This window comes from Primulina huaijiensis, chromosome 15 (genome assembly GCF_012295235.1).
Source record: "Primulina huaijiensis isolate GDHJ02 chromosome 15, ASM1229523v2, whole genome shotgun sequence".
Classification (NCBI taxonomy): Eukaryota; Viridiplantae; Streptophyta; class Magnoliopsida; order Lamiales; family Gesneriaceae; genus Primulina; species Primulina huaijiensis.
Window position 1 is genome coordinate 2,585,203 of NC_133320.1, and position 23,123 is coordinate 2,608,325.

Here is a 23,123-nt window from a genome sequence, read left to right on the forward strand (position 1 = left end):
ATAAATATTTACTTTTTGATGTGATAAATTAAACCAATCTATTATTTAATTTTTAATCATTTTATAGCAAAATTAATATCTCCATCAGATCATATTTGTATATTTATGATGAAGGGAAATAAATATATTTATAATTTTATTGCATATACTATTTTATTCTAGATTTTTTTTATATATATACAACGGGGTGAGGATTGTATTAAATCGATTTTTCAGACGCAGACTTAGGTTAACTGAAATTATAAAAAGACTAAACTTGAATGGAAATAAGAGATGAACACGACTTTCCAATTAGGCACCAACAATTATGACATTTTAATTAGCGAGCTCTGTCAACTTTAATTAATCACTGGAGGAGACAATGACATAAAGTTGTTAATAATTCACACCCAACTTTAATTAATCAACCAATATTAATTGCACTATTTTTCAGCATTTTGTTTCCATTCAGTTTCTTGCCCTCATTAAATTTAATCTGATGAATACAATGAAGACTATATTCAATGGTAGGCCACACTCAAAATTCCAAAAAAAAAAAATGCGAAAAAATATTGAATTTTAACAGTTGAAGCAAAAAGTTCACTTTGTTTAATTCTCTACTTTAATCTAAATATTTTTTTAATCAATAACATCAATTCACAAATCAAAATTTGAGTACTACACGGTACTAAGTTTACAAACAATTTACTGTCACGAGGCATCGAAATGAAATTTGATTTCAACTTAAAAGTTGGACATTTGGATGCTATTTTTACACCATTTTTTGGCTTGTAAAAACTACGACAAGATGGTTTTGCTGGTTAAATTCAGTTTATCGAATTCTTTGCCAAAATTAGGCGTTCTTTAATTGATCCTATATTTGCCAATTCTTACGATACATGTTAATATATCAAATCAATCTTGTCTTTGCCCATACATCTTCATGTGACTTGATGTGGAATGCATCAATGCTCCCATTGCAAGGTAGTCCTGGTGTCATTTCATGCTCGGGGAAAAAAGTAACTTGAAGCATCAACCTTTTGCTCCTGTCCTTGATCCACTTTTACATATTCTTTCTTCCTTTTTTGAATGAATTTATGAAAATATTATTTTTAAACTTGTACTTCTCAATTTCTATCTCAAAACATCGATCAAAATAAAAGACCATTTAATCTAAATAGTAGATGTTGTAGGGCTTATGTAAGATCAACCGATTATCGCTGCACCGAAAATTATATGACATGATAACAATATAACTAATGTGTTTTCAATTATATAACACAATCACAATATTTTGTTGATCATCGAATGCTCTCACGAATTGCACCAACTTGTGCTATATAAACACATGAACTTGGTTCTTGATACAACATTTTAGGATCGAGTGCTTGATATATTAAACGCTACAAGTTACGGTAATAATTCAGAGCATTTAAAACACAGACAAGCTTCCAGACTATGAAAATATAGACTACTTTTATAATTTTAATAAATTGACAAATATATTAACCTAAGAATGTCAGACTTTACATTGACAACAGCAATCTAGTTACAAAACCAACAGTTGATATATGCATTGATGCATAGAGTATGAGTTCTTTTCATCTCTACTTCTAAAGCCATACAACCCAATTCAAATGAGCAAACATCTTAGCCCACAAAAAGGGGCAAAACGTATAGTTAACTTTAAAATATTTATACATTGAACTCAAATTATGACCCAAATTTTGGTGAAAGGAAATAAAGTATGTAATGACATTGTTCAATCCTTTTCTGATTGGTAGCTGATTTAGAAATTCAGCTGCCTTTTACCGAATTCCTTTGTATTTTTTTTCTTAGCCTTTGAAAGAATAATATAAAATTTCTTCATGCATAAATTGGTTCACATTTATTCTCAAATCAACGAATATACTGACAAAGAAAGAGAGAGGAGTGATAAATAATATGGCAAGCTGCTAAACCCAAGACTAAAAAACACTTTATTGCTTCTAATTTTATTTTAGGGCTGATGGGAAACGGGTTGGGGATGAGTTACGATTATGTGAGTGTGCTAATATAACAAAGATATCAAATGCTACGTTTCTGCACTTCATGGTTTTTTTCTCTATGACCTAGCTAAGCAAAGGTTATCATGAAAGGGACCTGTGGTAAAATCATCAATGGCAAATAAATTCTCATGCCCAAATGCAATTGTAGACGCCTAGACAAAGGAAAAACATTTGAAACTCCACAAATGAAACAGCTAAAAATGTTCCTTATCCAGCCCATGCAACAGAGATCTCCCAAACACAATGCAGTTCTACTACATTAACGAAAGCTGGATGCAGCAGCTAACCTTTTCGACCCAGCTTTCTGTCTTTCCAACTCTTCCTATGTTCATCAGTTTGGTTACTGTCAAGGTAACAGCACCATGTAAGTTGAGAGAAAATTACCATGCTAGGACTACCACTGGCAACTATTTCAAATCCATATTCGCTTTAGTTTTTAAAAGAGCTTATCGTACAGCCTAATAAAATATTTGAGACTGTTGGCAAAAACCACAGGGGATGAAACGATTTCAATGATGAAAAATAGCACAGAATTGTTGCTAAACAGGTTGCAGTTGATAGCAACTGAAAATTTGAAGTGGATTTGCAATTCTTGATTTGAAATCATTACACCTTAATCCTTCCATCCATGCATATGGTTTAGATATTGAGGTTAGAATTGCATTCCAAATTCCCCTTGGTTAGGACTTTAATTGTGAGACATCTTAAAAACTTCAGAAAAATAAGAACTGTACATATACTTCAGTATGGCGTGGAACAAAGTTATTTAAGGTCATTGATTAAGAGGCCTACACAGGAAATCTGCCAGAAGATTTCCCCGCGACAGATCTGCAACTTGGCTTGTATTTCTTTTTTGAATCATATAGACAGGCCTTATTTTTTAATTTTTTCTGCAAACAGAAAAAAATGGAAAATCATCTTGAAAAGTGTGGAAATACAAAAAATTTATGCTATAAATAGTAAATGTCCAGCTTATGCAAGAGAAACCTTTCCATTAGCACGTGTAATGTTCACATTGCAACGTCTTTCCACATCATTGCTAGATAAATCATGTTCAAGTGCCTTGTGTTCAACCCATAGTTCATGCTGTCCATGGTTCATATCCTGTTGTTCATCTAAAAATCCTCAAAAATATTAATAGGAAATCAAGTAAATTTGCTACAAACAAAGCAGAAAACATTCAATGAAGAGGATTAAGAACACTAAAAATCATCGAAACAAAGCTTCATAACAGAGAGCCAATGATTAACGAAAAATAGCGGAATACCATATGATTGAATGGTAGCATTATTGGTTTTTCATATCATATATCTCTGGTTCTATTTATATACTCATATCTGCAGATCACGTGCAAATTTAGAAAAGGAAAAAAATAGCAAACAATATTTATGAAATTAGAGAATTTCATCAGAAGAAGAACAAACGAAATGTATTAACGGGCACCAATGATATGATTCTAATTTAAGTGAGAAAAACTAAGTTTTAGGAGGTTCAACTACTTGACAATGAAGATATGGGAAACATGGTTAGTTAAATAGGAACATCCATTCCTTGATAATATGACAATCTTCAGCATATGAACTTTCAACACAGCAGTTTCAGACAGGATATCCTGTCAACTCAAGGAAGAAGAATTTCTACAGTTGCAAACTCCATCCACTTTATGATTGAACAAGCAACAACTAATAAGTAGCAGATCGAGAAATAAATGAAGGTGTAAATCAAAAAGTGGCTGAGAGAAATATATGCAACTAAATCCCAACCCACTAAGGAATAATGTCATGCTAGTTCATCTCTGGCAGCAGTTAAAGAACTTCGAATTGAAATGTAGGCAGAATAGCTACATAAAATCTTAGATTGATTCTGTTACTATAGAAATTGAATTAACATTATCCCTAGTTTTAAGGGTTCATTATTTTCCTTCTTCACTCAGTTTCCTCTAAATATAGGACTGAGAATTGCGTATACCGTAAATTATTAATCGGTAAAAATAAAACATATTAATTGTCTCTCCTCTTAGCTTTTATAATACCGGAAGATTTAAAGGCTAAAAAGCAAGTTGAGAAAGACAAATGTCTGGGATACAAACTTCACCGTCACCTCTCCAATTATTCCCGCTGCATTAATTTAGAACTCCTCCGCATCTCTGCAAATTACAACCTAAAAACTGAAAGGTAAAAACTAACTTCAATGGTCAAATTCACCTTCAACGGTGATTCACGGCATTGACAAAATCGGCTATTTGGACGGATCAATTCCTAAAGCACAACCGAGTGATTTCTAATGCCGAATATGGGATATCGAAAACTCGACGGTGATGGCTTGGCTGATTCGCTCGATAAAGGATAATATTGGAGATATATGTATTCTATCCTACGGTGAAGGAGATTGGGACACATAGCATTAGCCTATTCTAAATTTGAGAATTTTTCTCAAATATTTGATTGATGGAATAAGGCACATAAACTCAAGCAAGGGGACTTTGATGTCGCACACTTCTTTATGCACCGAAAAAATTGCACTGAATTCGATTTGTTTAACACATGCCAAGACTGACACATCTTACATTTCTTGGCTGACCCAAAACTCTATTGTTCTAGCGTGGCTGGTGAACTCGATGGAACCTGCCATCAGTCGCCGTTACTTGTGGTTCACAATAGCAAAAGAAGTTTGGGATGCTGCTAGAAAGATGTATTCTGATCTTGGGAATGCCTCTCAGATGTTCGATATTAGGTCTAAGTTGAAAGACATGAAACAAGGCTCACGCTCTGTCACACAGTACTTCCCAACCTCCAAGATTTATGGCAAGAGCTGGACTTATTCTTCGAAGACAACGCACCTTGTTCTGCTTGTAGTGTCAAACTCCAAGGGCACGTCTTCATTTCCCAGCTGAGATTTCCAGACGGTTACAGATATTATTATGGTTATCAACAAAGATCCAAAGACTTACAGGGTTTTTTTTTTTGGTATTTTTTTGTGTAATTAGGGATCACGCAATGGTACTTGAGAAGATTAACAACAGAAGAACCCTATCCATTATTACATGACAAAAAATCGTAACAAACAATACAGGACAAAAAGACCAAAAAAACAAATAACAGACCTCTAATATAAAAACTTGTTATTACAAGAATGTAAGTATGCCAACAATTAAAGACAACTAAATTCTGAAATTTTTGTAGTACTCACAGGTGAATTTGTGGAGCTTCATGTACATCAAAATTTTGAGCATACAAACTAGGTGACCCATGCTGTACAAATAAGGTGTGGAAATTGATAATTATTCCAAACACTACAAAACATTTCCACAGTATAAATTGACAGTGGAAAGATATTGATGCTGTCCATGATTCAAGCTTGGAAAAGTTTAAAATCATGAACGATTGTAAAAGTAATGATCTGGAAAGAATAATTAACACACTCTATGAATGCATATGTTACAATGCGTGGCGAGAGAAGCTGCTTGCAACTCCACATGTCCTGACCAATTGCCTTCCTGTCCCATGGACCGACGATATTCATCAAATGAAACTTCATCTTCGACAAAGGGCTCAAACATTTCACGATTGTTCTGCCAAGTGTAACTCATGGATCAGTATTTCTAGAGATTAATTCCTTTTGATTTTTGTAGTACAATAAATGAAGCAGAAACTTGAACAAAACACTTGCCCAATGCATAAACATGGCATTTCTGATTTCACACTTGGATTTGAGGAAGAAAATGATGTGACAATCTGTAATGTCGCTTTGATTTGGTTCCAAAACAAATATCAATGTAAATAGTTATGCAACACAATAAAGAAGCCTAAACTGGGTGGACACCCGTTGATGATTAGAAGAGTAATCTACATTGTGATAAAGCTTGCCTCCCTCCAGCCCGCACATATCTTACAAAAAGACGCAAGCTTTTACTCTTCGCTACCGCTGCTTCCTTTTCAAGTGACCTTGGAGATCGAGACATTCATCTTATTCTACAATTAACTAAAGATTCACAAAAATTTGTTTTGAAATTTACTTTGTTAAAAAATAAGATGCAACTACTTTCAGCTTTCGGGTTTAGCTGAGACAAAAGATCTCAATCAACTTATTACATTTAAACCCCACGAGAGCCATGCAAGCCATGATTAAAGCAACTCAAGTTGTAAATGCCCTTGACGCCGTCGTAGCACAATAACAGTATATATGGTAATTCTTAACAAATAAAGATGAGATAACAAACTAGGAGTATCTATGGTAATTCTTAAAAAATAAAGATGAGATAACAAACTAGGAAACTCATTCATCATTCATCATATTTGTGATCTCTTATAAATACTGCAAATTATCTTCATCCAATGTTAGACTGAAACAGGATGTCTCGAAAAGTATACCTTAATAAATCGAACTACCATATTTCGATACTTCTCATGCTTGTCCTCATTCCCTTCCAACTGATCAGCCAATGCCCTGCAACGAACAACAGTCAGGTGATCAAAATCACCGCACATTAATTAATCCAGGAATATGTACTCCATAATTCACACGCTTCATCAATTCATGAGCACATGCACAATAATTACACAAAGAATAACTTATGCTAAAAAAAATCAATTGATACCTGAAGAAACAGTTACCATCTGGAGTAACCTGAACGATTTTCAAACCCAAAACATCAAGCTCAGCCCGCAGTTCAGATATATCCCTTTCTCTTCCAGGTTTTTTCCACTGATCACAAATTCAAACAAAATCAAAACAGAAGCTTAGTCGAGATTAATTCAATTATTAATTGCAATTAAATGGGAAAAATCAAGGGTCCTATAACTTACATGGGGCAGCTTATCAGAATTGATTTTTTGATGCTTTCCTTCAGCCATTGTTACTTAATTTGCGATGTGATTCTGAACAAAGAATTTAGGTCAATAAATTTTGGGGCAGAAGGTTTATAGGAGGCACAATTTGATTAGATTCACTGATATTTAAAATCTTAAAATAATCTCTTTATCAAATTATATAATATATATCACTATTATATAAACAATCTATTTTATTCATCTTTTATTTTTCAAATTATCTTTATATCAATATTTTTTCTTAAAATTGTCATTACAACTTATTTTTAATATTACATCTCACAAATTACTCTCTCACTAATTTCTATAAATTAGTATTCAATTAAACATAAAATGAAGTATTAATAAAAAATTTTAAAATCTTATATAAATTATATTTACACACAACGTTTGTGCATAATTTACTAATATATAATAAAATATGTTTTAAAAGATGCATGTAATTTTTGGCAAAAATTTGTGTGAGACGGTCTTATGAGTCGTATTTTGTGAGGCAGATCTTTTATTTGGGTCATCCAAGAAAAAGTATTACTTTTTATGCTAAGAGTATTACTTTTTATTGTGAATATCGATATGGTTGACCCGTCTCACAAATAAAGATTCGTGAGATCGTCTGACAAGAGATCTACCCATAATATTTTTGATATAGAGATGACTGGTATTTTTAAAAAATTTCTAAAGATTTTTCAAAATTTTGGTCGAACGATAATTGATATCGTGGGTAACATATTTCATATATTAGTATAATATATACACGTTGCATGCTCTTATAACTCATTTTTAACAACAACAAAAAAAAAAGTGAAGATAAATGGTAAAATGAAAATACAAAAAGAAAAGGTCATTTATGAGATGATCTCACATATCTATATATGTGATACATGTTAATCACGCTCATATTTACAATAATAAATAATATTTTTTTATTGATGACCCAAATAAGATATATGTATCACAAAATTGACTCGCAAAATCGTCTCACAAAAAAATTTGTGAGCAAAAAATGTTATATCCACGTAATAAAACCTCTCACCCTCATCCTTTAATTTTATATAGAATATAGATAAGAGATATATATTAATCAGCGTGATTATGCTTTGGATTTATGACCTTTTTCCTTCATTTTGAAAGTTTATTTAAGTTACTAATATAAATATTTTCAGTCATTAAAAACATAAAAGACAATTTGTTTTATTTCGAAATAAACTTTATCACTTTGTTTTAGAATAACTAGATTTTAATAAGGAATTCTCAAATCTAGTGAGTTTGAAGTTTTTAATGCTCTTATTATATTAATGTTTCAGTACAATACAATCTATATATATTAAAGAAAAAATTGGATAAGATTTAATGTTATGGAACAGCGGACGATAAGACATTGAAACAATGCAAGAATAGCTGTTTTCATATTATTTGATTATGTGTAGGAAGCCATTGAAGCATCGGTGGAAGAAACAGCGCTAAATGCAGTACACCATATAAATTCATCCAAGAGAAGCAGAGCTGCTGAAGTTCATAATCTTTCAGAAAAAGTTGTACTCTATTTGCTTTTCCAGACTTTGAGTCATATACATGTTTTAACATCGGTATTCGAACAAGGTTAGGAAAACCTGGACTTGGTGTTTGATGTCATGTGTTTCACTTTTAGCTAATAATATGGTGATGGAGTGATATCATGATTTTCTCCAGACGGATAAGGCTTCAATGCTTGATCATGAAGCGATCGAGTACCTCAAGCAGCTTCAGCTCCAAGTACAAGTGAGTAGAGTGTCGGCTTGTTGTTTTCCGGTTGAATTATTCATGTTTGGATTGAAAGCTGTGTGTAAACCTTTTGTGTATCATGTATTTCAGCTATTTTAAACTAATTTTAACTTCGGTTAATGATACATTATCTAATAGTAGCATCTAGTTCTAGTGAAAGTATAAAGCTAGCTTGAAAAGCATCGAAGATTGAGTTTGATAATCGTCATGTCTCAAGGTTTCGTAGCTCGCTAGATTTAAGAGTTGTTTCAAACCCCCCGTGTTAAATATTTTATCTAGACATATTAAGTTGTTTAACCATCAATTGAAATCGGGCTACCTAATCATGTATTGTGTTATTTTTCGCCCAAGTGTATACAACTTGCTCAAAATTCTCAAATTCCAAGTAGGATGAGACACATTTGTTCTAGTCTTACTTGAGAAATGAAACCATTAAAATATTTGTATCAAGCAGTGTCCACCAGTCTTGTAAGGCTGGTTTTTTTTTAAAGAATGTTCACACCGGTCAATTTGTTTTTGTGAAATTTGTCTATGATTAAAGGTTAAAATCATGTTTTATGTACCGATCCGATTCACCAGATGCTTACTGTGCGAAATGGATTAAGTATGGACCCTATCTGCCTGCCTGGAATCCTGCATCCAAATCAAATCCCTCAAACTAGACCAGACAGCTGCGATGGAACTAGATTCTTAAGTATGAACATGACAAAAGCAGTTTCCATTGATCAAGAGACCTTGATTGAAGCCATACTCAGTCTACAAGATGACTGTGTTGAACGGATGCCGGATTCCGGTTTCTCAATCATGATCAATTGAAGAACAGATTTTCAAACAGAATCATCAATGCGGGCACATTTTGGACCATATCAGTTGCTCAAATCTTCATCAGTAAGCTTGGTTTTTCCTTTTTCAGGCTGCAAAGTTTATATAGATTGATCTGAAATTTTAATATTTATTACGTGTGAAGAAAATTTGTCAGGAGGATGTTCTGCATTTTAACCATAGAATCGAGGATTGCCCTCCAAGTACTTTGACAGGTGATTGAACGCTCGCACTCAATAAATAATCAGTTCATGTCTGCACATCATTAATTAGATCTTCTAACCTTCTCTTCTACATGAAATTAAATGCTGCCGAGTAGGTTCCGAAGGAAACGCTTTACTTCCTTTCTATGCGCTACCATCCAGTATCAAGTCAAATGCACTAGAGCACTCATGCTTCCCCGGAGAAGACCTTTTAGGCGGTAGTGTAAACCTTTCCCGTTTTGTTAACAACCCAATGTTTTCACCACATTTTACTGGGTAAGTACTCGTGTCTGTCGGAGAGCCGTTGATCTTCATGGGTTTTGTTCAACCATGATGGATAGTCATTCTTGCTTTTCTCATCTATCAGCTCATACAATGGAATCAGGCTGAGTAGCCGTACTGGTGAATTGGAAGGCGATGAATTCTGTATTGATGGTTCAAGTTAGAAAGTTAATGCATCATCCGTCTTCACTTTAAAAGGGCAGTGATCTTTTGGCATGGTTGATTCTTATATATATTTGGGAAAAAAAATATTTGAATAATTTAGCTTTGTTTTGAAGAATTAGCTAAAAAAATTATTTCGATCAGATTGAACAAAAAAAAACCCACCTAGTAAATATCGTGCCCGAGAAGATCGTTTTTTCTCATGTTAGACCGAACCCGTTTCGTCCTTTCGGATTACCCGAATTCAATTTTCATTTCTGTATGATACTATTCCAGGGAAGTTGCAACATGGTTGCAAATGTAAATTAAAGCTGTAGCATTGAGAGATCAGCAACTGAGGTAAAAGATGGGTGAGAGGAGCTATGAATTGCAAGATCAATTTTTGATGAATTGAATACTGTTTACAACAACAATGTATGAATCCTAAAATCTCTACTCTTGTGTACAATTATGTTTTAAAATATCAACGAATTTCTTTGTAAGAAAATAATAAAACCACCGGAGATCTACAAAAATGGAATCCATATGCTATGCTTCACCTCAGGGTGATCCAATCTTCGGTAACAGACCAATCAGGAAATTGATCAATCCAAAGCGTTTGCAGCCGTCTGGCTGGAGTCATAGACCAAGAACCAGACTCTGGGGGGTATTCCGACGAGGCGAAAGTCGTAGAAGAACCTGATACCGGTGATTCCCACTCGGGAAAATCAAATGGGCATGTAGGAGAGATTAAAGCTTTGTTTTCTGTTTCTTCATTAAAATCAAAATCTTGATAATCTGAAACAAAGTGATGATTCAGGAGCATCTCAGCCGTCCATCTCTTTTTCGGATCCCTGACAAAGCATTTTCCAAGAAAATCTTTTCCTTGCTCTGATAAACTTTTGGGAACCTCAGGAAACTCTTCTCCCGCGCCAATTCTAAGCAGCAGCCCCGCCACGTCGGAGCAATGCCATGCAAGAGTCCCGGTGACCATCTCCGCCACTGCGCACCCCAGTGCCCAAATATCCGCTGGAGCCCCCTGTTCTCCAGCGGTAACAATCTCTGGCGACATGTACAGAGGTGTGCCCCTCAATTCACACCCCGAAAAATTCTCTTTTCGCCCTCCTGCCCGCTTCGCCAACCCGAAATCCGCGATCTTTACGCTATCATTCGGGCCCAAGAGAATGTTTTGAAGTTTGATATCACAGTGCACGTAGCCCAACTTGTGGATATAATGTAGCCCTTTGAGCAAAGCTTTTGTATACCGCCGGGTTTCTGATTCCGGCAGGCCCCCGTCACCGGTATTCTTGAGTTTATCAGCCAAAGAACCACTGGGAGCGTACTCCAACAACACATTGTACAATTTCTCGCCATTTTCGTACGAAAAGCTGTCTCCAAAGCAACGTATAATCTGTGGGCAATCTTTAAGCGCCTCCAAGATCAGCTTCTCGTTCATCAGTGAAGAAGAACGCACGACTCCACAAGACTTCACCGCCATCAATGGCGGGAATAGAGAAGTTTGTCTTCTGGGCATAGCTAAATTCACCGTAGCAAAACTCCCGTGTCCCAAATTTCCACCACGAACCCAATCCATGGCCGATTTGTACCCCTGAATCAGACCCTCCAATATCTAAAGCGACGAAGCGATCGACGAGACTGTGTATGTGCACACTGATTTTGAAAATTTGAAGACGTCTATTCTATTTATATTAGGATTTTGGAGTTGATTTGTACGTATAGGTGACGCAGACGGGTGTCAAATTTGGGTACTTGAAAACGATGTTTCGTGGGAACCTGAATAGCCGACCCGGCTGACAACTGCGGTGACTAGTTTTCCACGTGCTTTTTTGTTTTACTTCGTGTGAACATTTTGTGTAAATATAACATAGATAAATCTTGAGATAATTAATTAAAGAGTTAATCTAATTAATATAAAAACTTAGTTTTCTTTTTTTTTTTTAACAAAAAAATATAATAAATTTTGGCACGGCTCGTAAAATGTTGCAAATGTGTGGGATTTGATTGATTCGAATTCGATTTGTATCAGTATTAAGTGTGGCTTATTTAAGAGATTATTTTGTCACGACGAAAAATGTATTGATGGAAGAGCTAATTATTTTAGTATAACTAGATATAAGAAGAGCGGATAACGATTTTGCGGATCTATATCTCGTAAAATTAATTCCTAAGATAGTTGTGTTTTCGTGATATAACTATACAAACTCTTAGAACCTTATTCAAATCTTAATGGTTGATGGACCACTAATGCTAGTTAATTTATTTGATAACAATTTTCATAATTTTATATTGAAATTTACACATGTAAAGTCGATATGGTTGATGGTTCATTAATGAAAGTTGATTTCTTGATTATAATTCCATTATTTGTATATTAAGATTTACAAAAGTTAAGTTTCATTAATTAAAATGCCACCACTTAACAAAATATAAAACATTTCATTTTGATTAATGCGAATTAAATACTTTAACCCAACAACCCAAATTACTAGTCGATATTATTTAAATCAAAGAATCTCAGGATCCATCTCCAAAATATGATTGAACTTTAAAGCACCACGTTGTGCGCAGTTAATAATAACGTCAAATAATTAATTTCTTCCATAAAAATTTGATTGGATTTGTCAACTGCCGCCGTCTTCCAACCCTGGAGTAATCAATCGTTGTAACGCTTCATTTGTCCTATTCACGTCAATTATCTAATATATGATTCTTAGCTTACATCACCATGATTTCAAGTTGGACACATATAACGTAAATCATCCAATGACTTATCGTTTTTTCGATACTGAGTTCTGATGTTTTGATCAATGTTTTTGTGAATGTGGAACATACACGTTTTATTTATATTGTTTAGACATCTTTGCACATTATTTAACACATGTATCGAGATTTTTAGAAATAAATTAGAGAATGAAGCAAAATTGATCTTATTTAGAGATGATATACAGTATCGTATCGTATCGAAAATTACGGTATAAAAAAATTTGTACCTATAACATACCGAAATTACATATAACTAGCATACCAATTATACAGAAATTGTATGGTATATCGAAAATTTTAGTACGGTATCTGTATATACCGTTTTATACCAAAAAAACCTTATATTTTTAAAATTTTATAAATTTATTGTTTTAAAATATTATATATTTTAAAAATTTATATATTTTTCGGTATCCCGGTATATATCGAAATTTTCAAATTGTATACCATTACCGTATCGAAAAATTCGGTAGTATTACCATACTGTACCGAAATTTTCGATACACCGAAAATTCGGATAATTTCTGTATACTCAAAATTCGATATTTTTTCTCACTCCCGGTCTTATTAGTTGACCTATATAAGCATTTTGTTATCCAATTGATCAAACTTTTGGTATAATTGTGATAATGTGGTTTATTTGGTATTGGAATCGTAATGTCATGCCAACATTCTGGAAAACTAAAAGTAAAAAAAGGACGAATTTTGTGTTTTTCTAAATGGTCAAATTAGTTTTATTGCACCCATTATTAATGTGAAAACTGATTATAAAATGGAGCAAAGGTAGATGGAAGAATACAACTCTTGCTATCCTTGAAGCTTTGATTAAATATATTGTCCTTTTCTTCATCAAAATTACAAAGAACTTGCATTTCATACTAAATCAAAGCAGGTCCACCATTTTCAAGAACTAAATATTGAGCACAAGTCCAGCTAAGAGGGGGCTGGTGAAATATCAAAACTTTTCAATGGTTAATTAGGGGGTCAATTCTAGACAGCACATACTCCTTTTTTTATACACAGCTATTGATATACATGAGCATCACGTTTTGACACGTAAATAAATTAAAATACATATGTTTAAGGATAAACAATTTTATAAATTTTTAGAATTTCAAATTTCTTTACTTGCAATGAATAAAATTAAGTGGATTTCAAATTCAGTTAATATCTGCAAGGTTAGTAGTAATTGATATTGTTATTTAATATATTTGAAATTCATCTTTCATATTCTTTCTAAAATCAAATTTATCAATTCAAATACAACCTTATAGATTTAATTCTTGGTCAATCGGATTTTAACATGACCTTTTAATTTTAATCCTTTCTATGTTTGTCGATTATGCATACAATATAATTACACTTTATACAAAATTCTAGCATATTTAAATTCGATTTTATATTGATATATGATATCTCATATATATGTGTCACACACCTAGAAATGTACTAAGATACATGATATTTAGTTCTGGAGGGTAGAGTCGTCAATTTTGGATTGAACCCGTCCATTTAGCCTGTCCAGCCAAATAATTTAAGCTGGTTGGTTCAAAATTTTATCAACTCATCTGAAAACCAGCTAGCCCGTGTGGGTTGCAGATCGGGGGACTCGTCTAACAAATCTACCTGAGTGACTGAGTTAGTGGAATAAGTAAAAGTTTGACCAATAGTCAATAGTTCGATTCTCACTACAAACACTTACTCGAGCGAGCATGTCAAATAGCAGTAAAAAAAAAAAAGGGTTAGCGACGGCCAAAACCTTCGCTAAAAGCGACGGTTTTAAAAACCGTAACAGGAGGTCGCGTCGCTATTTTGCAGCGACGGTTTCTCAAAAACCGTCGCCTTGAGCGACGGTTTTTCTTAACAAGACCGTCGCTATTCTAGCGACAGTTTAACTTTACCGGCGCTAATATTAAGCGACGGTGTTACATAACCGTCGCTATATAAAGTGAAGGTTAACCGTCGCTATATAAAGTGAAGGTTTTTTAAAGAACCGTAGCTTAATTAAGCTACGGTTTTGCGTAAAAAAAAATTAAAGTCATCAAAATACTACGCAAAATTTCATAAATACGATACACCACAAATATTAAATTTTCGATAAAAAAAAAACTTTAAAAATCTTACTTGCGCGAAGATATGCAGATCCACGTAACGATGAAATATTACACCGACGAGCAAATCTACGAAATTAATACAAAAAAATGTTAGTACAAATAAAAAAAACAGAAAATACGAAAAAATTGATAGAGTCCAAGTAAAAAGAAAAAAATCCGAATAGGCGAAAATCGCTGTAAGGTGTTGGCGAACTTCGGTATATAAAGAATTATAGGGACGGTAGTCGAAAAACGCGTCGCCATTCGCGACGGTTTTTGCCAAACCGTCGCCGATCTAGATCGACGACAGTTACGTAAAACCGTCGCTATTGGCGACGGGTACAAAATTCCGTCGCTTATGGCGACAGATTAAATAAACCGTCGCACATGGCGACGGGTATATTACCCGTCGCACAAAATAGCGACGGTGTCATTAAACCGTTGCTAATATAGCGACTGTTGGTGTAAAACCGTCGCTATAGGAGCGACGGTTTTTCTGAAACCGTCGCTTATTTTAGTAGACGACGGGTTTATGAATAACTGTCGCTATTATAGCGTCGGTGTATGGAAACCGTCGCTAAATGAGCGACGGTATATCAAAACCCGTCGCTAATATAGCGACGGTGTGTTAAAAGTCGTCGCTAGTGTTTGAATGCGGCGGTTTATCAAAAATCGTCGCAAACATAGCGACGGTTTATCAAAAACCGTCGCTAGTGTCATTACGAATGATCGAGCTAGCACAAGTACATGATATCAATACCATCTCCATAGTACTTTTTTTAGTTCAATTAATTGAAAAATTACATTAATTCTCACATCCATATCATAGATGACTAAACTATTATGTTTAATCAAACAATTACAACTCATTTTTGATCAGATTTTTACTACTCTATCATATTTGTAATTTCAAGTTTANGATATAATTGAATCACTATATAATAATCGTAAAAATTGATATACGGATACACGCCTTTAACATTATTCTCAAGTGAGAGACGTCGGACTTAATTTAATAGTTGTCTCAATAAATGTATTAATTATCACCTACTCATATGTTATCTATCATGAGTATGATTATAATTATTTTAAATTCGATAACCGTCCGCATTTATTACGCGAGAAAGTTAATAATAAAAAATAGAAAGAATAATGAAAAGAAAGCATGAATACGAGATTTGAATTATCTTATTATAAGTATGTCTCTTGTGAGATGATCTCACGAATCTTTATCTGTGAGACGGGTCAACCCTATCGATATTCACAATAGAAAATAATACTCTTACCATAAAAAGTAATATTTTTTCATGGATAACCCAAATAAGATATCTGTCTCACATAAATTTTTGCCTAAAAAGAAAGCATGAATACGAGATTTGAATGATCTTATTATAATAATATCAAACAGTTAATATATATTTTATCGTATTTATCCTTATCTTTTCATTTCTAGTTGTAGGCTACGTTCTAATATAGTCATTCTCATTTGGTTATCGGGGCTATAAATGGGTCTGATCAAATGATTGTGGATTTTGGTAAAATCTGGGTTCCAACCAGGCCCAAACTAAGTAATACTTTTCTTATAATTACAATATTCAAACTTTATTTCAAAACAATATAATTATAATTATAATATTCAAACTTTTTTTAAAAACAATATAATCTAACTGTTAATTATTGCTATGGAGCAGTAGCACCACGCTAAATTGTTTGTTCACAAGAAATAAATTTCGGGTTGGATCAGAAGCGAGGTCCAAGAACACTTGATATTTAGCCAAATATGATATTTAATTAAACTAGATATCCCATTTATATTAACATTAAAAAAAAAAGTTTTTATGAGTTAAAGTTCATCGAAACTTGTCTAAGGATAAATTACATTGTCAATCAACGGAAAACATTCAACATCTTGATACCGTAAACTCAGTAACACGACGGACATGTGAGGCTGCCACCACCTCCTCCGCCGCCAACAGGGAACAGGGTTCTTTAATGCTCCATCTCCCACTAATGATCTACATGTATCCCACCTATAATTTGGTGTAACATTACTAGTTAGATTGTTCATTATTTTAATTTGTATGACGCAAATTTACGATTCTATGTATTAAAGAGCATAAGACAATGATATTGTATATGGATCACAATCACAATACTTTATATTGTTTCGTAAATTTTATGTATCGATATATATTAGATATAAAATACGATTTTATTTTAAGTATCAAAAAGTAATTTATATGCGATGGATCTATGTCGAAGACACTATCATCAGGAATTCCGAATTCAGGTTCCAAGAGTAGTTGTCATGTCCTGTATATCAAACCTTATTTGCAAACAACCCACATATTGGTTATGGGCGCATATCGAGGAATTCACAAAGCCAAGTGATTGATGCAATTTATGGCAAATTACATGCAATAATAATCCAACTGTAGCCGAAGCGTTGGGAATCAGAGAAACTTTTAGTTGGCGCAAGAATTTGCATCTCTCAATTGAATATGATGTTTTGAGGATTGATGTTTTAAATAATCCAGAACTAGAACACTCTAGTTTAGGTTTGTTTATCGAAGACTTCCGATTCTTATCTAACGATATAACATCTTGTACTTTTATTTTTGTTTGTAGATCAACTAATCATGCAGCACACGCTCTAAAAAAGACAGATGTTTCTTTGCCTGATCTTATAGGAAGGACCACCTCTCCTTAGTTATTTCTGTTGCAATTCTTTCTGATATTGTTTAATATTAATTCTATTTTTATTCAAAAATAAAATAATAAAATCAAGTATAATAAATGGTAATTATTTTAACTTGAGGGTGTTGAGCTTTTTTTTTCTTCCCAAACATTCAAGTAACGTTATGCAACTAAAAGAAACCTTAAACGAATGAATGATTTTAGTTCCGGACCACATAACTAGCACCAGACCTTACCTCGGTGTCGTGTCTGGCAAAAGCTAAATGTTGGAATATCCAAACAGATCTATTTTGATCAAATTCCAATGCACGCTCTCTCCCTTTCTCACTTTTTTCCTTTCATATTTCATCTCAATAGAAGACATCACCCCAACTTCCACTTCCTATCTTCTTTATATTCATATTTCATCTCACAAAAAAGAAACTTGGCATAAAAATATCTCCTTTCAAGGGAGATATCTGAATTAGATAAAGTGAAAAAAGTTCAAATCTAAACTTTATTAAAATTGATCCGCGAGACATTATGTTTAAATAACAAGTTTATATTTAAAATTAGTGCCGGAAAGTAGCAACTGGGTTAACAAAATGAAATAAAATCTACCAACAAGTGTATTATTCTCGAATTTTATTTAATGAGATGTAAAGGTGTCAGAGACATTAGGTTCCGTGAGTGAGTGTGCCTCAAACGTAAATTGCAACGCCCTACTCGTTAGCGCACCATGCCGCTCCATTTCAAACACACAGTGCCCCACCCAACGTCGTCGTTTCGCTTTCACAACCGCCTTCCCCATCCGTGCGTGTACGTTACGCCTTCTGTTTCTTGAATATTTATCCCCTGCTTAACATCTATTTAATTAAACGGTTGATGAGATGCTGATTAGATTTAGATTGTATTTCAATCATTTATCTTATAGTTTATAAGATAATATTAATGACAAAATATGAGCTGAAGTTGAGATTTTACCTTAAAGATAACTTGAACTTATCGTATTTTAAACACGTAAAATTATATTTAAATAAAAAATTACACGAAGATTATAAAAAAAAAACAATTTTATTATTAATATTAAACAATATATTTATTATATGTTTCATTACATGTTGAACTATATTTGTTTTTACACACTTTTTAATATATGTATTTATAAAATAACTTGATTTTCTGATTTTTTCACAATTATATTTTCCTATGAGCCAAAGTTTTGTGTGAGGCAAAAATGAAACACGAGACTTGGATAGGGTGATAAAACAACAGCTTAAGGAATCTTCGATTTACGACAAAGATGACCGGTTCACCGATTTAGCCAGTTTCCCGATTCTCTCTATCAACTCAGGAGACAGCTTCTTAGCCTGTTTCTTCTCCTTCTCCCGTCGGAAATCAAAACCCAATACATCGGATACCTCCTCCGAGCTCCAGCCTGCTTGCCGGAGCAGATCCGAGAACCGGTCTGTTTTCAGAAGCAAAGCGTCTCGCACTGCTTGGTTGTCCAACATCACCATCTCGCCCTCGAAGAACCCAGATGCTGACACGTGTACGATCTCCGAGACGTCGGATTCTGTCCATCCTCCTCCTCTCAGAACGGATCCCATCCGAGTCACGTACTCGTCGATCCATTTTGGGATTTCGAATTTCGGCATGTCGAAATATCTGTCAGGCGAAGATGAAGAGGACGATGACGAATTCGAGTTTCTCCGCCGGCGTCCCACGGCGGCGTCGCTCCAGAACTCTACCCATCTCGGCGTTCGTCCGGCGGAGATAGCGTCCAGACTCCTTCTCGAGTAGTTGGCGAACGATCCCGCTGATTTCCCAGAAATGGATCTTTGCTTGGAGAGACCATTTGTGTCGGATCTTTGATGAAAAAGGGAAGATTCGCGGTCGAAAAAGTTCGATAAATCGCAGCCGCAGCAGAAAATTCTGTTCTCGTCGACGTAGAAGATGGGGTTTCCCGCAAGACAGGGATTGCAAGGTATGTAGCAATGGTTGAAAACGGGTATCAAAAGCGGGGCCCGTTTCAAGGCGTTCCGGGCCATCTTGAGGGCCTTCTCCGGGTCGGATGGCCGCTGCCCCCATGATTTGGACCATAATGCATTACGAGCTATGTGGAAGGAGACTGAAGCAATGGGTAGGTCGATTGAGGCGCGAAGGTGGAGTCGTGCCGAGCCAGCCGATCTCCAGTCGGGGAAGCCCGCTCCGACTGGTAAACCGGCCGAAAGCACCGCCTTCAGGTCCGGCGGGAAGGTGAACCCGAACTCTGCTTCTGCTAATGCGAACTCTGCCTCGGACAACCCAGGTTGGACCCGGATGCCCGAGTTTCTCAAATGGGTCACGACTTTATCCGCGAGAGAAGCGAAGGAGACAAGACTGTTGCGTGGAGGGAGGGGCGTCGAGGGCAGAGAGGCGGCGGCGCGTGCAGAGAGGCGTCGGAGACCCGCCACGTGAGCTTGGTTCAGACCAGTCATCCTTCGATCCACGTCCACCATTTCTTGTACTCGATCACAATTTAAACTTGAAGAAATCAGTACAAAAAAAGGTGAAAAATAACCTATATATATTGATCTTCAAAAAAGGATCAAAATTCATGCAGAGAAAAGGGTATTTTGAGCTAGGAGAACTGATTCTGTTGACAGAAAAAGCTGGAGAAATGGAGATGGAGTGAAGCTGAAGGAAGAGCGCAACTGAAAATGAGAAACGGAGAATGATCCTGCAGAAATTTATAGCATAGTGGTGGAGGTGGGGCCCAGTTTAATTATTATTTTTAAAAATTTCTTCTTTAATTTTTTAGGGTAAACTCCTTCTTTTTGATTTTTAAATTAACTGTAGTTGAAATATATACACTCTTAATTAAAAGTTTGAGGGGATGATTGTTTTTATTGACATATAATATTATTATATTAGACAAAAATTTGTGTGAGACGGTCTCACGAGTCTTATTTGTGAGACGGATCTCTTATTTGGATCATCTATGAAAAAATATTATTTTTTATTCTAATAGTATTACTTTTTATTGTGAATATGAGTAGGGTTACTCGGCTTATATTATTAACGACATTAACAATTAATGTGTCTAAAAAGATGGGGTTGAATGGTTACCAAATAAGGAAGTAGACAGGGTCAGGGGTTTTGATTAAAAAATGGTTAGGTGAAATATTATTGATTACGTACATATTTTTAATTATATCATATTTTGAGAGTATTATAATTAGATTTTGTTTGAAGGATGAATTATTTTTTGGCCATATTTGTTTCGTTATAGAATATTGGTGGATTATGTAACTTTTATAAGAAATACGTATAGCTTGCAAACATCAAAAAATTTTGATTATTCAATATTTTTTTTTGAATAACATANTATTTTTTAAAACTTACATAGATTGAATATACTAAAATAAAAAACTTTATTAAAACTGACATAAATGAAAATCTATTTTTTAGTTCAATAAAAGCAGTATTATGCGAAGTTGGAACACACGATGATGGTAAGAGGAATTTGTTCCAAGTGAATTAAAAAATTAATAACCAAAAAAGGATGATAGACAATTTAAAAAACAATAAATCAAATAGGGATGAGAAAAAATTCATGTCAAGCAATATACTCTTCGAGAAAAACAAAGTGGTAGACCCATCATCTTTTTTTTTTTAAAATAACATACACCCAGCTAGCTATTCACCTTATCATCTTTGCTCCACCTTATCGATCTTGAAAACCTATATGCTTTTTGAAATTATTTTTTCCCTTCCTCCGTTGCATCAGCAGCAACATGAAAATTATAATAATAGAAGTTCAAAATTAAACAAACTGTAAATTTGCCCAATTATGTTATTCTTCACTGTAAGGGCCAAGAGGAAAGCTAAAAGATGTAAAGGATTGAATACCATGGAGTAGTAAGCAAGGAACAACTTACATCACATAGTTTTTTGTATGACAATCTTGAATCTCCTATTGGATGAAACCCTGCAAAATTAGGAGCAATTCATTTGAATCCACTATCTTCGATTCATCGGCTTTATATGCACACAAAATCCAATTTTTGGTTGGGGCCTTAGATGTCGTAAGGTCATTTTGTACAACGATATGGATGTTTTTTAAAAGAAATTAAAAAAGCAAATTCGACATATCAAAAACGCAATTTGTGTTATTTCGGATTCAATTTGGTTCTTGAGATGACATACATGCTACCAAGTGAGGCCTTATATTTCTTTGTGTAAAGTAAACAAATCGCACAATTTTTAAGAAGAAATTACCATGTGGTGAGACAGGGGTCAGTGAACCGTTGTTTCTTCGGCTTCAATCCTCCATGGACCATGAAAATAAAGAAGTTGAAAAACACGAAGAACGAACCAAACAGATTATCATTGATTACAAAAGCATTCCCAGGCAATCAAACTCGAAAAATCATTCTAAAGATTTGAGAGAATCAGGGTTATACCATTCCACATGAACAAAATAATTCAAAACTCACCAAAACACGAAGAAAGCTAATGGAAGGCCAAAAGCCAAAATCTTGAATAACCCTGGGGCCCTAATGGGAGACAAAAAGCAGACAATAAAAAGGGGAAATTCCATTTCAACATGAAGAACAATCAACAGGCGATCACAACACAGTAAAAACAGAGAAGAAACAACCTTGATTACAGAGGAAACAACGCAAATACTTGGCAGCAGAAGAAGATCTGATTATTAGATTTTTTTTGGCAGGTTGCACACCATTGATTATTGATAATAAAGAATTGTAATAATTATTATTTCTTTTTTTTTAAAAGGTAGTATTTTTGTATTTAATTTCATAGGTAGAAAAGCACGGCAATCCTTAACTCTTGACCCTCAGTATCAATGATAATCCTTGACACGGAAAATTTTCTAATTTTTCATTTAAGTTTGTGAAGCCTAAATGAGCAGAATTTAGATGTATCACAATATAATTTTTCTCTTGTTCTTGCTCTTTTCTTCCTTGATATGGTCTATCTTTGGTTTGATCAATCCTTGACACTTGGAAACTATAAAATCTAACTCAACACAATACAAACGGAATCAAAAAGTCGAATTTGATACCATTCTATTGAAATTAACAAATACACTACTAATGACACAAACAGACTATTTTTGCACATTTTATCAAACATTTGAGGGCATTGACTAATGGTGGAAATAAAACTTGATGATTAAATTACAATTACATCAAACTTTAAAATATCTTTACAATACAAAAAAGAAATGATGTGGGAAAAGAAGCAACGTGTTATTCATCGAGCATAAAATTGGATTTCGAAATAAGAAAACAATAAAATGAATGTAAAACCAACCTCAATTATCGAATAGAGTGTCACCCTTAGTGTTAAAAATTAAGCAAACCACAAATTATCCGTTTGAGAAACCATCTGCATTAAAACTCATAAGTAAAACAAATTTAATCACAATAAAAGTTTTGAAAGTGAATCTAAATTATTCAATTTAAAACTGAAGGAGATCAAAAAATAAAGTGAAAA

At 34.2% G+C, this 23,123-nt stretch overlaps 5 protein-coding genes and 1 long non-coding RNA gene across 10 annotated transcripts; 2 read left to right on the forward strand and 4 right to left on the reverse strand.

Annotated features, from left to right (window-relative positions):
* Nucleotides 1–3,014: 3,014 nt before the first annotated feature.
* Nucleotides 3,015–6,977, reverse strand: LOC140960087 (OVARIAN TUMOR DOMAIN-containing deubiquitinating enzyme 7-like). Of its 4 annotated transcripts, none has more exons than XM_073418218.1 (6): nucleotides 6,833–6,977; nucleotides 6,625–6,731; nucleotides 6,398–6,473; nucleotides 5,469–5,523; nucleotides 5,217–5,278; nucleotides 3,015–3,142 (listed from the first exon to the last, which is right to left on the reverse strand). In XM_073418218.1, exons 1-5 carry the CDS (start codon nucleotides 6,878–6,880, stop codon nucleotides 5,265–5,267), a joined length of 300 nt encoding a protein of 99 aa, XP_073274319.1. In that variant the 5' UTR covers nucleotides 6,881–6,977; the 3' UTR covers nucleotides 3,015–3,142; nucleotides 5,217–5,264. The 4 variants fall into 4 exon arrangements, with proteins under 4 accessions (XP_073274319.1, XP_073274318.1, XP_073274317.1 ...); XM_073418217.1 differs by having other exon boundaries at nucleotides 5,449–5,523; XM_073418216.1 differs by having other exon boundaries at nucleotides 5,469–5,598.
* Nucleotides 6,978–7,675: 698 nt separating this feature from the next.
* LOC140958810 (transcription factor SPATULA-like) lies at nucleotides 7,676–9,433 on the forward strand. Its single transcript, XM_073416376.1, has 4 exons — nucleotides 7,676–7,696; nucleotides 8,284–8,442; nucleotides 8,546–8,614; nucleotides 9,197–9,433. The coding sequence occupies exons 1-4, from the start codon at nucleotides 7,676–7,678 to the stop codon at nucleotides 9,431–9,433; spliced, it is 486 nt and encodes a 161-aa protein (XP_073272477.1).
* LOC140958728 (uncharacterized) lies at nucleotides 9,201–10,133 on the forward strand. The gene is made up of 4 exons (XM_073416292.1): nucleotides 9,201–9,505; nucleotides 9,585–9,654; nucleotides 9,759–9,918; nucleotides 10,010–10,133. The coding sequence occupies exons 1-4, from the start codon at nucleotides 9,461–9,463 to the stop codon at nucleotides 10,086–10,088; spliced, it is 354 nt and encodes a 117-aa protein (XP_073272393.1). The 5' UTR covers nucleotides 9,201–9,460; the 3' UTR covers nucleotides 10,089–10,133.
* Nucleotides 10,134–10,449: 316 nt separating this feature from the next.
* On the reverse strand, nucleotides 10,450–11,752 carry LOC140960178 (mitogen-activated protein kinase kinase kinase 20-like). The gene has a single exon (XM_073418335.1). The coding sequence runs from the start codon at nucleotides 11,657–11,659 to the stop codon at nucleotides 10,622–10,624; it is 1,038 nt and encodes a 345-aa protein (XP_073274436.1). The 5' UTR covers nucleotides 11,660–11,752; the 3' UTR covers nucleotides 10,450–10,621.
* A 4,994-nt stretch (nucleotides 11,753–16,746) lies between these two features.
* On the reverse strand, nucleotides 16,747–23,117 carry LOC140960010 (uncharacterized). Of its 2 annotated transcripts, none has more exons than XR_012172087.1 (3): nucleotides 21,882–23,117; nucleotides 21,542–21,591; nucleotides 16,747–16,972 (listed from the first exon to the last, which is right to left on the reverse strand). It is a non-coding gene; the product is annotated as an uncharacterized lncRNA (long non-coding RNA). The 2 variants fall into 2 exon arrangements; XR_012172086.1 differs by lacking the exon at nucleotides 16,747–16,972 and adding an exon at nucleotides 21,007–21,376.
* On the reverse strand, nucleotides 18,878–20,335 carry LOC140958509 (uncharacterized). The gene has a single exon (XM_073415969.1). It carries the CDS (start codon nucleotides 20,117–20,119, stop codon nucleotides 18,911–18,913), a length of 1,209 nt encoding a protein of 402 aa, XP_073272070.1. The 5' UTR covers nucleotides 20,120–20,335; the 3' UTR covers nucleotides 18,878–18,910.
* Nucleotides 23,118–23,123: the final 6 nt, after the last annotated feature.